Source organism: Oenanthe melanoleuca, chromosome 14, assembly GCF_029582105.1.
Source record: "Oenanthe melanoleuca isolate GR-GAL-2019-014 chromosome 14, OMel1.0, whole genome shotgun sequence".
Classification (NCBI taxonomy): Eukaryota; Metazoa; Chordata; class Aves; order Passeriformes; family Muscicapidae; genus Oenanthe; species Oenanthe melanoleuca.
This window is the reverse complement of record NC_079348.1, coordinates 1480610-1492769: the sequence shown is the minus strand read 5'-3', so window position 1 is coordinate 1492769 and position 12160 is coordinate 1480610. Positions and strand designations below refer to the sequence as shown.

Below are 12160 nucleotides of genomic sequence, written 5' to 3'. Positions count from 1 at the left end.
GCTGCGGCGGACCTGTTGCGGGCCCGCGGAGGCTCCGCGGGCAGGGCCGGGCCGGGGGGAGCCGCCCGCCCGCTCCGAGCCCGGCCCCATCGCCCCATCGCCCCATCGCCCGCGGAGCCGGAGCGGTGCCGGTGCCGGTACCGGTGCCGGTGCCCGCGGAGCCGCCCCCGTCCCCCGCCCGGGGCGGTGCCGCGCTGCGCTGCGGCGGGCGCGGCCGGGCGGCGGCGGGAGGTGCCCGCGGAGCCCCGCGGAGCCCCGCGGAGCCATGGCGTACATCCAGGTGCGTGCGGGCCGCGGTCCCCGCGGCATGGGGGGGCTCCGGGATGGGTGCCGAGCCCCCCGTGCTCCGCGCCGGGGGCGGGTGCGCAACTTCGGGTTAACTTCTGGGGAGGAGTTCCCGGCGGAGACAGCAGCCCCCGGCGAGGGGCCGGGGCAGGAGCGCGGCCGGCAGCTGTTGCTGGCGAGACCCCGGGGCAGGAGAGCATCCCCGCGGGGATGGCGAGCAGCCCGCGGGCCTCTCTTTGCCGGGAGAGCGGGATGGCCCCGGGGACGTGGAAGCGCGTCCCGATCCCGCACAAGGACTGGCTGGAGGGAGAGGATGCTGAAGCCCGCGGGCAGACCGGGATGCGGGCACGCTCCGGCGGGTGGGGGGCACCGGCGCCCCGGCTGCGCCGTGACGGATGGGCTCTGCCAGCGTTGTGGGGCTCAATTTCTGTCGGGCTGGTTCAGAGCCGGAGCGAGCCCCGAGCCGCCCTTCCCAGCCATTGCTCCGAGCGCAGCCGCCCGGTTCGCGATGAACCCGAGCGCGGGGGCATCTCCAGACCCCGCGAGCGATGCCACCCGTCCCGCGGGGCCGTGTCCCCCCGCCGTGTCCCCGCCGTGCCCTCCCGCTGGGGCTGAGCCGCGGATGGGAGCGGGGATGCTGCGGGAGCCGGGCTGGATGGACCCCGCCCCAGGTGTCCTGCGGGGCTCGGGGGTCTCCGGTGGGGCCGGGCCTTCAGCAGCACGGCCGTCGGGGTACGAGGTGCGGGTACCCGGGTGCGGAGCAGGACATCAGCGCCCCGTTATCCCCGCTCCGGCATCTCAGTCACGGTGGGATGTTGGGGGATGTGAGGCTGAGGGTGTCCGCTGCCCATGGAGCTTGTGAGCCTTGCCTGGGGTGGAACTGCGGGGGCAGAAGGCGGTGTGTGACCAGCGGGGACCCCACCCTGTTGCAGCATCCCTGGGGTACACGGCGGTCTGCTGTCGCTGCTCTGAGGAGCTGGCCGGGATTGGCGGCTCTGCTAACTCGGAGCAGCTCTCCCCCTCCCAGGGTCCCTGCAGCAGCTTGTGGCGATGGAGCCCTGCCCCAGCCTCGCCTTGCTGAGGGCTCACTGGTGGCTGGAGGCTCCCATCTGCTTGTTCCGTGCTCGGGATGACGTGGCAGAGCAGGATGGTGCCTCCCTGACCCTGGGGCTGAGCCCTTCTCCGGGGGGTGCTGAGCACATGGCAGCCGCTGTGCCGCGGGATCCCCCCTGTGCAGCCTGCCCTAAAACCCTTCCCTAGAGCCCTGCCCTAAAACCCTTCCCTAGAGCCCTGCCCTAAAACCCTTCCCTAGAGCCCTGCCCTGCCCCTGGTGCCTGCTGTGAGCGAGGTGTGTGGACAGGTGCTCGTGTTTGTTTTCCTTTCACGGGCCCCTGCATTCAGCCCTAGAGGTGCTGTTGACTTGTTTACCTCTCCAGCACTCCGACACTCCTGTCTGGTCCCTGCCCTGCCCTTTGGGCGGCCACAGCTGGCTCTGTCACTCGGGATGCTGTGCGTGCCTGGGGCTGGTGGCACTGGTGGCACTGGTGGCACTGGTGGCCGTGAGCGGTGGTGGCAGGAGCTGCCGTGTGTCCCTGTGCTCCTTTGGAAAAGCCCTCTCTGCATGACGTGCTCCAGCCTTCCTTCTTTCGTGTGGCACCGATCCAGCCGCCTTGTTTCAGAGCAATTTAAATCCCCTCCTTGCAGCTCTGCTAAACCGCTGTAGCTTTGGCTGCAACTTTGTATTAATAAGGAATGATAAAGCCCTTTTAACCATTTAGCATTTTCTTAAACAGTTGGCCCATGGGTATCTGTAATCACTGTCTTGTCTCATTGCACTGCAGCTCTTCTGGTTTTTTAACTGCTCCTAAGAAGTGGTAGCTTTTTTGACAAGCACTGGCTTCCAAGAAGTTTTAAAGGAAGGCTTGCACCAAATTGTGGTCCATAGGAGAGCTCTTGGAACTAAAGGCAACTTCTGCATCCCAGCTTCTTTAGAGAAAGCTGCTGGTATCATGTCATGAACATGAAGCTGGAACCAGTTTCTACATTTGGAAGACTAGGATGGATTTTTTTTGGTGTTGTTTTGTTATGTGGTTTTGTATTGGTTTGGGTTTTGTTAAAGATATTCCCCATATACAAAGGCAGCCAGGACAAATAAAGGAAGCTTTCAGACATTATCAAGGGAATGCAATAGGTAAGGCATTTCAGCAGGTATCAGAAGTGCTAGTGAGTCTCCAAAGGAAATGGGTCTATTATATCTATCTATATATATATATATAGATATATGTATATTGTTCCAAGGGTGGCTTTGTGAATAAAAAACTGGTTTGTGATGCCTTCTTCCTTTGCTGTAGATTTTCTCAGTGGGGAGGTGGCTGCAGTGCAGATTTTTGCATGGGAGCATGGAACTCAAGCCTTTAACTTCTATCTTTGTGCTCTTCAAGTCACATCTGAGGATGAGGCTGAAGGTGCCCAGAGATGTGGGTTTAATGGAGAGTATTCAGTCTGTACCCCTTCCTAGAAATGTTGCTTTGAAGAGTTGGCATTGGAACCACGTTGATATGGGCTGAATGTGGAGAAAAGCCTTTTTTCCCACTGAAAAATTTGGGTATGGTTTACTGTCAGCAGCAAGTATTTGCTGCAATTAGAGGCAGGTTACCAAAGAAAACAAAATAAGTGGTTGCATATGATACCCATCAGCAAGGAGCAATGAGCAGGATTTTCATGCTTCAGAGTGGGTTTGGGAGTTTTGCTTGTGGGAAAGGAGGAGTAGAAGGAGCTTTGTAGGAAGGATTGGAAATGGCAAAAGCTGATGCCTGGTCAGACCTCTCCCTCCTCCAACATCTACAGGTACTGTAATACCAGAACTTCAAACTCATCCCAGGCTGGGGCATGTCATGGCAGAAAATGTAAAGTTGTTTGAGCATTGCTAACTTGTTTTTGTCTTTTTATTTTGTTCCCCTTTGCTTCATCCTGAATGTCTAAAAGGACAGTTGGAACCAATAAATGAGGTGAGTTAATCTGATGATTCACTCCCCGTTCTGTCTCCTTGCTCCATCCTGAGGGGATTGTCTCGTGTTTTCTGTCTCTTTACTGATGTCCTAGATATAAGTAATGTACTGCATTTTGGGCTGGTGATTTTTTGGTTTGCAGTGCCCAGATTTTGTTTATGGAAAAAAAATGTGTGTTTTGCTGTAGCAAAAAGCCATGTTCCAATGTCTTCTCTGCAGAGCAGTTTCCTCTGAGCATGGTCCACACATGAATACTGCAAATATCTCAAGTATTTTGGGGAAATTACTGTGGAGGATCTCTCAAATACTTTATTTCTTCAGTTTCTCAGGAGCATTTCAAAGTCACACACGGTTGTAGAGCAGTGTGACCTGGGTGCAGGTGCTGGGATTCCCTGTTCCCTCCATGTCTTAATGAGCCCTCCCACGAAGGGCAGGAGCTGGGGCTGGTGTGGGTGGGAAATGAGCTGGGGTTTGGCTCTGCTCCTCTCAAAGCAGAGCTCTGCAGTGGGGAAAGGCTGTGGGCATGGCATGGAAGTGGGACCATGGGGTGCTGCTGGCACAGCACTGGTACAAGTGGTGCTACCTAAGAAATGCAAGACTTTTCTGGGTCAACTATTCTTCTAAAAAATATAATTGGAGGTTCTTCAATTAATTAATCATGGTAGCAGAGCAGAAGCATGAGGATAGTGTGCTCTGGCTAATCCATTTTAGTATGAGTTTGTTGGGCTGTAAATGCTCCATGTGCATGGATGGTACAAATACTGCTGGTACATCCCCAGGGATGAAGTGTGTTCACATAGCTGTGCTAGTTAAATAGATCCTTGCTGGGTTAAACTGAAGCTTTCACTTACCTTCTGTTTTTAATTCCTTCTGTTGTGTGTTTGCTGATCTGTTAGATTGTTGATGTGTGTGGAGGAATATGCATGTTTCCACTCCAGCACATTGTTGTGCCATAGTGCTTTGCAAATCACCCTCCTGCCAACCTACATAATAATACATTGCTACTAGAAGGGAAAACACCTGCAGAGAATGCTTATTTTCCTGCCTTGTTATGGCATCAGTGGGGTTGGGCTGGTGACTGCAGAGCACTTGTCTGTTGGTATAGATGAAATAAATACAGTTCTTAATGTTCTGTTGCAGAAACACAAATACAGCTGAGTGTTTTTTCTCAATAGCTGTTGATGGGTTGCAATCTTTGCTCTGGTTTGGCTGCAGGGTCTGCTCGCTCGGATCTCGGATCTCTTGCTGTGCCGGTGGACTTGCAGGAATTGTTGTCAGAAGTGTTTTGACTGTAGCTGTTGTCAGACAAATGAAGATGAAGTTGAAATCCTGGGACCATTTCCTGCTCCAACTCCAGCCTGGCTGTAAGTTTGGATGCACGATTTCCTGGCTGTAACCAAGGGGTAGGACTGCTCAGCTGTGATGGAGTATTGATGTGAATTGCAATGGGACAGGCAGAGGATGAATTAGAGAGAGCATTCCTGGGGGTGAGAATGCAGACTACTCCTGGCATGGTGAAGAAGGGCAGCTCTGTTAAATATCAAGGTCAGTCTTTGTAAAAACCTTTCCTGATGGGTAAGACAGAAGTTGTTCTGTAAGCTGGCATAACAAGCTGATAACTGGTTTAGCTGTGCCCCCTTCTCTAGAGATGCCCTTTCATCTTCAGTCCTATTTCCTCCTGAAATGGACCAACCCTTTGGAGCACTTCAACTTGGCTGCAGTGCTGATGAGGTTGTTTTGAAATACTTATCCTAGTGTGAAGGTGGTTATCATACAGGCAGATGAAAGGCAAAGCTCCTATGAGTTCTGAAGGGGAAATTCATCTAAAGTTTCATTTAGCAGAACTTGATCTCCTGCATCACCACAGTACTCTTCAGAGTTTCTTCTCAAATCATGAAAGAACCACAGCACAGGTCTTATCTGGAGCTTTGACTGGTGTGTTTGCAAATCCACTAGAAAGGAAGTCAGTGAAGTCTTGCCTGTTTTACTCCCTCTCAGCCAGGAACCTGCAGCACAGAGGGGACCTGTGGAGGGAGCAGAGCTCAGAGGTGACTGTGGAGCAGCAGTGAAACCAGGGAGGGAGCAGAGCTCAGGGGTGACTGTGGAGCAGCAGTGAAACCAGGGAGGGAGCAGAGCTCAGAGGTGACTGTGGAGCAGCAGTGAAACCAGGGAGGGAGCAGAGCTCAGAGGTGACTGTGGAGCAGCAGTGAAACCAGGGAGGGAGCAGAGCTCCCTGGTGTTTCAGTGGTTGCCTTGCCAGCTGGGCAGGGCTGGCTTTGTGGAACAGACCATTGGATGGACACAGATTCAGTGTGTCCAGTTCAGTGCATCTTGTGATGCTCAGACTTTGGTACCTGGGCACTGAGGCTCTCAGGTTATTTTATCTACTCCTGTGAGTATGTGCTGTTATTCTGTCAGCTCTGTCAGTCTTGGTGCTGCAGGAAATAAATTTTTTCACCTTTAAACCACAGTCTTGTCCATGCAGTCTTTTGAATTCAGGTAGAACAGGATGGTAATGAATACTGAAGCAATAAAAATGGAGCTGTTCAAGATGTGTTAGAGTGGTTTTTAAATGTGGAGCAGCATATTTGAGAGTCTGATATATGCTCAGAAACTGATTCACCTGCAATTAACGGGGAATGGAAACAAAATCAATGCTAAATAGGAAAGCATCAGGCACAGGAGAGCACAGTGATGAGGCTGCAGTATTGGACATGGAAGGATTGGTGCAGGAGCAGCTACATCTTGGGAACAAGGAGCTGGGCTGCTGAGAGGCTGATCCAGAGCTTGCCTGGTGTGCTGGCAGTGGTGTGTTTTGGGGGCTGGAGTGGTTGTACCAGGTGAAGTTTTTGACTCTTGGACTCTTCTGTCTGGCTAAAGGGGTGATGTGAGCACTGGAGCTCTGTTCTTATTCTCTCAGATCTCAGATGTATGGTGGCTTTGCAGATGAGGGGGACTTTGCCTCAGGCAGAGAGCTTGGAGACCTTTGGACTTGTAAAATGCTCTCCAGCCTGTATTGCTTCCCCTGGTCCTGCTGCATCTGAAAGCCCCTGCAGTAACCTCTTGGAATGGCCAGAAGCAGAGGACAACACTCAGGTAAAACCAGCCCTGTGGCACTTTATGCTTCACCTGCAGATGCTCACAGCCCAGAGGGGCCCCTGTGACCCCAGGCCAGGCCATTCATCCATCTTTCCCTCCAGCTCTGGATGGTTTGGTGCAGCTTGGGAAGAGGAAAAGAAGGTTAAAAGCAAGAGCCAGATTTGGTATATTCTGTTTGCTGGGAAACCCAAGTTAGGAGACCAACCTTTTTTTGTGCATGTTTAAGGTGGAAATGATCCCATGTTGATTCAGAGTTCAGAAACCAAAGAATTCTGTTTTCATTGTGTTGACCTTATGTTTTTATGTCTCTATATGCATTTTTGGATGTAGGGAATAGGGAATGATCTCTGGAGTTAGATGTGTCAGCACAGTAAGAGTTTGGACTTGTTCTGTTGAACCTTTATTTTTTTTCTCCTATTTTTGAAGACAAGGCTTTTGCACTTAGTGGAAACCCCTACAATGAAAATCAGGTTTGATGTCACCTTATTTTGCATTTAGATGCATGCATTGAATTTGGGAGCAAATCAATTTATTGTATTCCCTGATTGCAACCTGAAAGTGTCTTAAAAATAGATCTATGTTTTCAGCTGAGATCTTTCCACCTTGCCTATTCTCCATGGGCTGAGACACTGGTGTAATGCAGAATGCATTTTGTGCCTTCCTGCCCTCTCCCCAGGAGAAAACTGTTTTTGTGCTCTGCATTGGTGAATGAGCAAACATTTAAATGCCCGTGGTTAATTACCCATCCTTTATATTTTGGCCCCAGGTTTTCCCTTTTGGCAGCTCTGAGACACCTTATTGTCCTGGAAATTAAGGAGTGGATGATAAAGCTGCAAGTTTAAGCCTTTCCTCTGGGAGAATATATATTTTTCTCATTTTCTGAATTTTTTGCAGTGGCAGCTTAGGGAAAAAAACCCTCTTCCTGCAGTGAGTCCAGTTGCATTGACCTGAGTGCATGGTAACTTCTTGTTATTTCCTGGGAACATTTGCACCCTGGTCCTTGCAGAAAGGGCCTGGGAATGAGGGTGGATGTTTGAGCTGCTTGTTATGGAATATTCTACACAAACCCCAAAGATAAACAGTGCACACTGTGAGGCTGAATTGAGATCAGGACACGACTCCTCCTTCCAAAGGTTTGGATTAAACAGAAACAGAGCTGCTTTAACCAGAGCCAAAGTTTATTTGAGGAAAAATTATTGTGGCTCAGTAGCAATTTCCTTACTAAAGGTCATCTGTATGTTATTAACTCACTATTACGTTTACCCATTGTGGAACATCCTTAATGCCTCTCTTCCTGATTCCCTTTTCACCCTGCCTGGTTCTGTGCATTTGCTTCTCAAACACAAGCATATCCAAATGCCACCTGTGATTGTGTGGACCTGCATTTAGGCATGAAAAAGCTATTTGTGTTCCAAGTACTGATTATATATCAAACTATGGTTTGGGCTGCCTTTAATGGGCTGCAGAGCTGTGCAAATATTGTGCACCTCTTTTAGCAGAGGGTTTGGTTTTGATTATTAACAGATTTTTTTTTTTTTTAGTGTGGATGAGTTGTGTGAGTGTGACCTGGTGAAATTTGCATGGATCCTGCTGTGAATTTTATGGGCTTGGATAAGAATTTCCAGTTGGTTTTGGGGGTTTGTTTGTTTTTTTTAATGCTTGTTGGGTTTTTGCTGCTTTTTGCAGAATATATCAATTGCTCTGCTCCAGTCATTGGTTACTAATGGAAATGATTCAATATATTTCATTTATATCCAGCTGAGTTGTGCACACAGAAAGGGTGGCTTGGAAGCAGAATTCCCCTTTGGTTTGCTGGTCTTGTGCTGATGTTTCCTTGTGATCTGCTGCTGTTTCCTGCCTGGTGGCCTGGCTGCTTTGCAGGATGCACCACGCTGCAGCCCTTGTGTGATTCCATGTCCAGCAGCAGCTTCACCTCCTGCAGCTGCTGCCTGCTCCTGCCCTTCTCCAGCCAAACCTGGCAGGTGCTCACTGCTTCCAGGGGAAATGCCCTGGGGGGAATGGTGCCTTGGGTTTAGTGTGTGACTCTGAAACTTCATATTAGGGGTTAGTGAGTTCTCTTCACAGGTGTTTAGACAAAACAATCCCTTCCCAGCTGGAGAATCAAGGAAAACTGTTTCCCAAAAAGCAGAAACAACAGCAAAGGGAAGGGGGCAAGCCAGGGGCAGAGATCTCACAGCCTGGGACTGTGGTTGGAGTAGGCCCCAAGATTGAGATGAACCAAAATTTATAAAAGTGTAAAAACTCATGGTCAGGATCCATCTGGGATTTAATTTGGGTGTAGCCCCAGCTGGGCTCTTGCACTGCCCAAGGTGTGTCCTTTCAATAAATTCCTATTTCATCCCTCTTGCTCTCTCTAGTCTCTGTTCCAGGTCAGCCTTTCCAGGCATCACCAACTTCCCTGCTCCCACCAAGATCACTGTCAGTAAAATTATTTCTGCTGAGAATCACATCTGGTTTGTAGAGTGGATAAAAAGCAGACAAATATTTAAAAAGTCATGCCAATAAATAGCAAATAATTGTGTCTGTAAGTTGAAGTTTTGAAACTTTATGGCAAACCTGCAATATTTTACCAGGAGGTGTGTGGTGGGTTGGGATATCTGAGCATGGTGATTTTCTGTGCTTGTTCATTCCTAGTGAAGTCTGTGCTCCCAAAGTGCAGCTGTGAATTACAGCAGGAAGCTACTGCTTGAGGTTTGTGGAGTTTTGATTTTTTCTTTCCTTAGAGAGAAGTATAATATTTCTGATCAACATCTGAGTTATATGTGCCTATGTCATGCTGTAATAATGATAAAACTGTTTGAGAGGCAGGCAGAAAGGTGAAGAATCTGGTTTTTACATAGGTCTGACAGCCTTTTATTGCCAGGTAGAAGAGGAGGTAGCCCAGAGGATGGAGGGATGAGCACCAGGATTAACCCCTGAATGCCAGAACAGCTGTTATTCTGCATCCACTCCTTGCATGGGCTGACTCATCCCCAGGTCTCTCATTCTAACAGGATAAGCAGCCAGAATGAGGACAAGGATGGAGACTCTGACAATGCACTGGGTGAGCTGCCTGCCCCTCTCCAGGACGTGTCCCCTGACAGGAGGAGCTCGTCCTCAGACACGCCGCGCTCCGCGCCCGGCCTCGCGCGCCGCATCTCAAGTAAGGTCACCCAGCACTGCTGCACTCCAGCTCCTGTGGGGGAGAAAATCAAACTCTTTTGTCTTTTAGACAGGGAACCGAGTCAAGTTGAAGGCACATTGATTAAAATCCTGTTTTGCAGGAGCACAGCCCTGTTTTTTCTTGCTGAGCGTGGTTATTGCACGTGCAAAGGGACAGGGAGGGGAAAAGGCAGGAGAGCTTTGCTTCAGTGCTGGTACAAAAAAAAAAGCCCCACTGTGGAGCTGTGCTGGCATTGCACACACACAGAATGTGCCCAAAGAAGCACCTTAGCTGCTGCAGTGGACTTTCTAACAACCACATTTGTGTGTTTCTCTTGTCAGGTCTGGAGTCGAGGAGGCCGAGCTCTCCACTGATTGACATCAAACCCATCGAGTTTGGGGTAATAGGAGCTAAGAAAGAAATAGTTCAGCCAACTATCCTGCGGAAAACCTACACCCCAGATGACTATTTTAGAAAATTTGAACCAAGGCTGTACTCTCTTGACTCCAATAGTGACGACATGGACTCCTTGACAGATGAGGAGATCTTGTCCAAGTACCAGCTGGGCATGCTGCACTTCAGCACTCAGTATGACCTGCTGCACAATTACCTGATAGTGAGAGTCATCGAGGCCAAGGATCTGCCTCCTCCCATCTCTTACGATGGCTCAAGGCAGGACATGGCTCACTCCAACCCCTATGTGAAGATCTGCCTCCTGCCTGACCAGAAGAACTCCAAGCAGACCGGAGTGAAGCGCAAGACGCAGAGCCCGGTGTTTGAGGAGAGGTACACATTTGAAATCCCCTTTTTGGAAGCCCAGAGGAGGACTCTGCTTTTGACTGTAGTGGATTTTGACAAATTCTCACGCCACTGTGTTATTGGCAAAGTGTCAATGCCCTTGGGTGATGTAGACCTTGTGAAAGGTGGACACTGGTGGAAAGCCCTTGTGCCTAGTTCTCAGGTAACAGAATTTATCAAACTATTGCCACAGTTCTGCTGTTTTGGGGGTTTTTGTGTACGTGTGGTTCCTTTGCCTGTTGGCAAGTAATGCTGCTTCTAATTAGTGATTGTCATCTTGTTAACACAGCATCTGCTGGGTTGGGATTATGTGGGCCTGTGCCTGGTTTTATAACTAACAGCATGAGGTAGAGGAGCTGTCTTTTATAGTCATGAGCAAAAATCCTATGCCAGCTTAAATGAGAACAACTCAAGACTGCCCTGGAAGTCTGCACCTTTGGGAAGGTGTTTCTGTCACTGCAGTGACCTGCACCCATTCCCAGGAATGCTGTGACACTGTCCCACCAGGTCACTGCTGTGCTCTGAGGACATGAGGGGAGCAGCTGGTGCCAGTTCAGCAGGGATTTGACTCAATAAAACATGTGGAAGATGAAATCTTTCTGTGGCATAATGCATGAGCAACAACCTGCACAAGAGTGGTAGACTGATTTTCATCAGATCCCTGAGGGAACTAAATTTGCCATAAATATTTGTCTGATGCAAGTGGGGTGTTGCATTTTGGGCATTTCAGCCATCCAGTGGGATGGGAAGAGGAGATGCAGAGTGTGTGTGCTCTCCCCTCTGTTCTCTGGAAAGGGCCAGCTCCTTGCAGCCAGGTGAAGGAAGGGCTGTTCCGTGGGCAGATCTGAGCTGGGCAGCCAGGAGTGGTGCTGACCTACCAAACTTGCCTCTAGTGGTGTCACACACACAGCCAGAGGCACAGAAATGAAAAACCAAGAACACAGTGTGAACAGCATCTCAGATGGTTTTTACTCAGGACAGGAATATCAGGTTGGTGTAACAAACTTGCCTCTCCCAATTCCTTTCCAGCTCACAAACTGCAGTTTCCAAGGAGTCTTTGCTGAATGAAACCCTGTTGGGTGTGTCACTTCTCCTTTGATTTTTGGGGTGCCACAGCCAGAGATACTGGATGAAATTAGCATGATCATTTGCATGAAAATGAAATGAATGAAATGATCACTGTTTTACCTTGTGGGTTTGAGTCTGTTTGGAGTGGACACTTGTGATCAGCCACTTGTGGAAGGGAAATAGCCCAGGCAGTGTTTGGAGGTGCACAGCTGGGCTGTGACTCTGCTTTGCCCCCTCCGTGTGTGCTGGGAGCTCTTTGTTCTGCTCAGCCCTGCTTCTCTATCAGGGGCAGGAGAGCAACCTGGATTTCCTCTAACAGAATAGGAGTGTTGTGGGATCAGCTTGAATGATGTTCAGACCAGAAAGGGAAGTCTGGAAGTTGGCACAAGTCAGAATCCTGTGTCCCTGAGTGTGTGTTTCTGATGTCTTTGCATCCCTTTATCTCCTGTGGTTCCCACCATGCAGTTTTGCTTCTCTCCCCTCTCCCAGCTTTTGTGTGATAAATACTTCTCTGTATTTTGCATCTCTTTGAGTGGCATGGACTCATTCCACAGCTAATACAGCCCTTGATTAGAGAAGATCATCTCTGCCTTGGTGTGCCAAGCTTGGAGCCAGCTCTTCCTTTCCCCCTCTCCAAAGTTTCATTGAGAGCTGCTGCTGTTTTCAGCAGTGCTGTCTGCCTCACCAGCATTCAAGATAAATTATTTATGCAGAAGTTGGCTTTTCTGATATTTATAAA

At 49.7% G+C, this 12160-nt stretch overlaps 1 protein-coding gene across 1 annotated transcript in view; it reads left to right on the top strand.

The window, feature by feature from the left end:
• The first annotated feature begins 202 nt into the window (after positions 1-202).
• SYT17 (synaptotagmin 17) overlaps positions 203-12160 on the top strand; it is a 35099-nt gene continuing 23141 nt past the window's right edge. The window contains exons 1-5 of the mRNA XM_056503722.1: positions 203-280; positions 3276-3293; positions 4509-4657; positions 9407-9555; positions 9897-10516. Coding sequence (XP_056359697.1) covers positions 266-280; positions 3276-3293; positions 4509-4657; positions 9407-9555; positions 9897-10516 — 951 coding nt within the window. The 5' untranslated portion in view covers positions 203-265. The remainder of the gene's footprint in view (positions 281-3275; positions 3294-4508; positions 4658-9406; positions 9556-9896; positions 10517-12160) is intronic.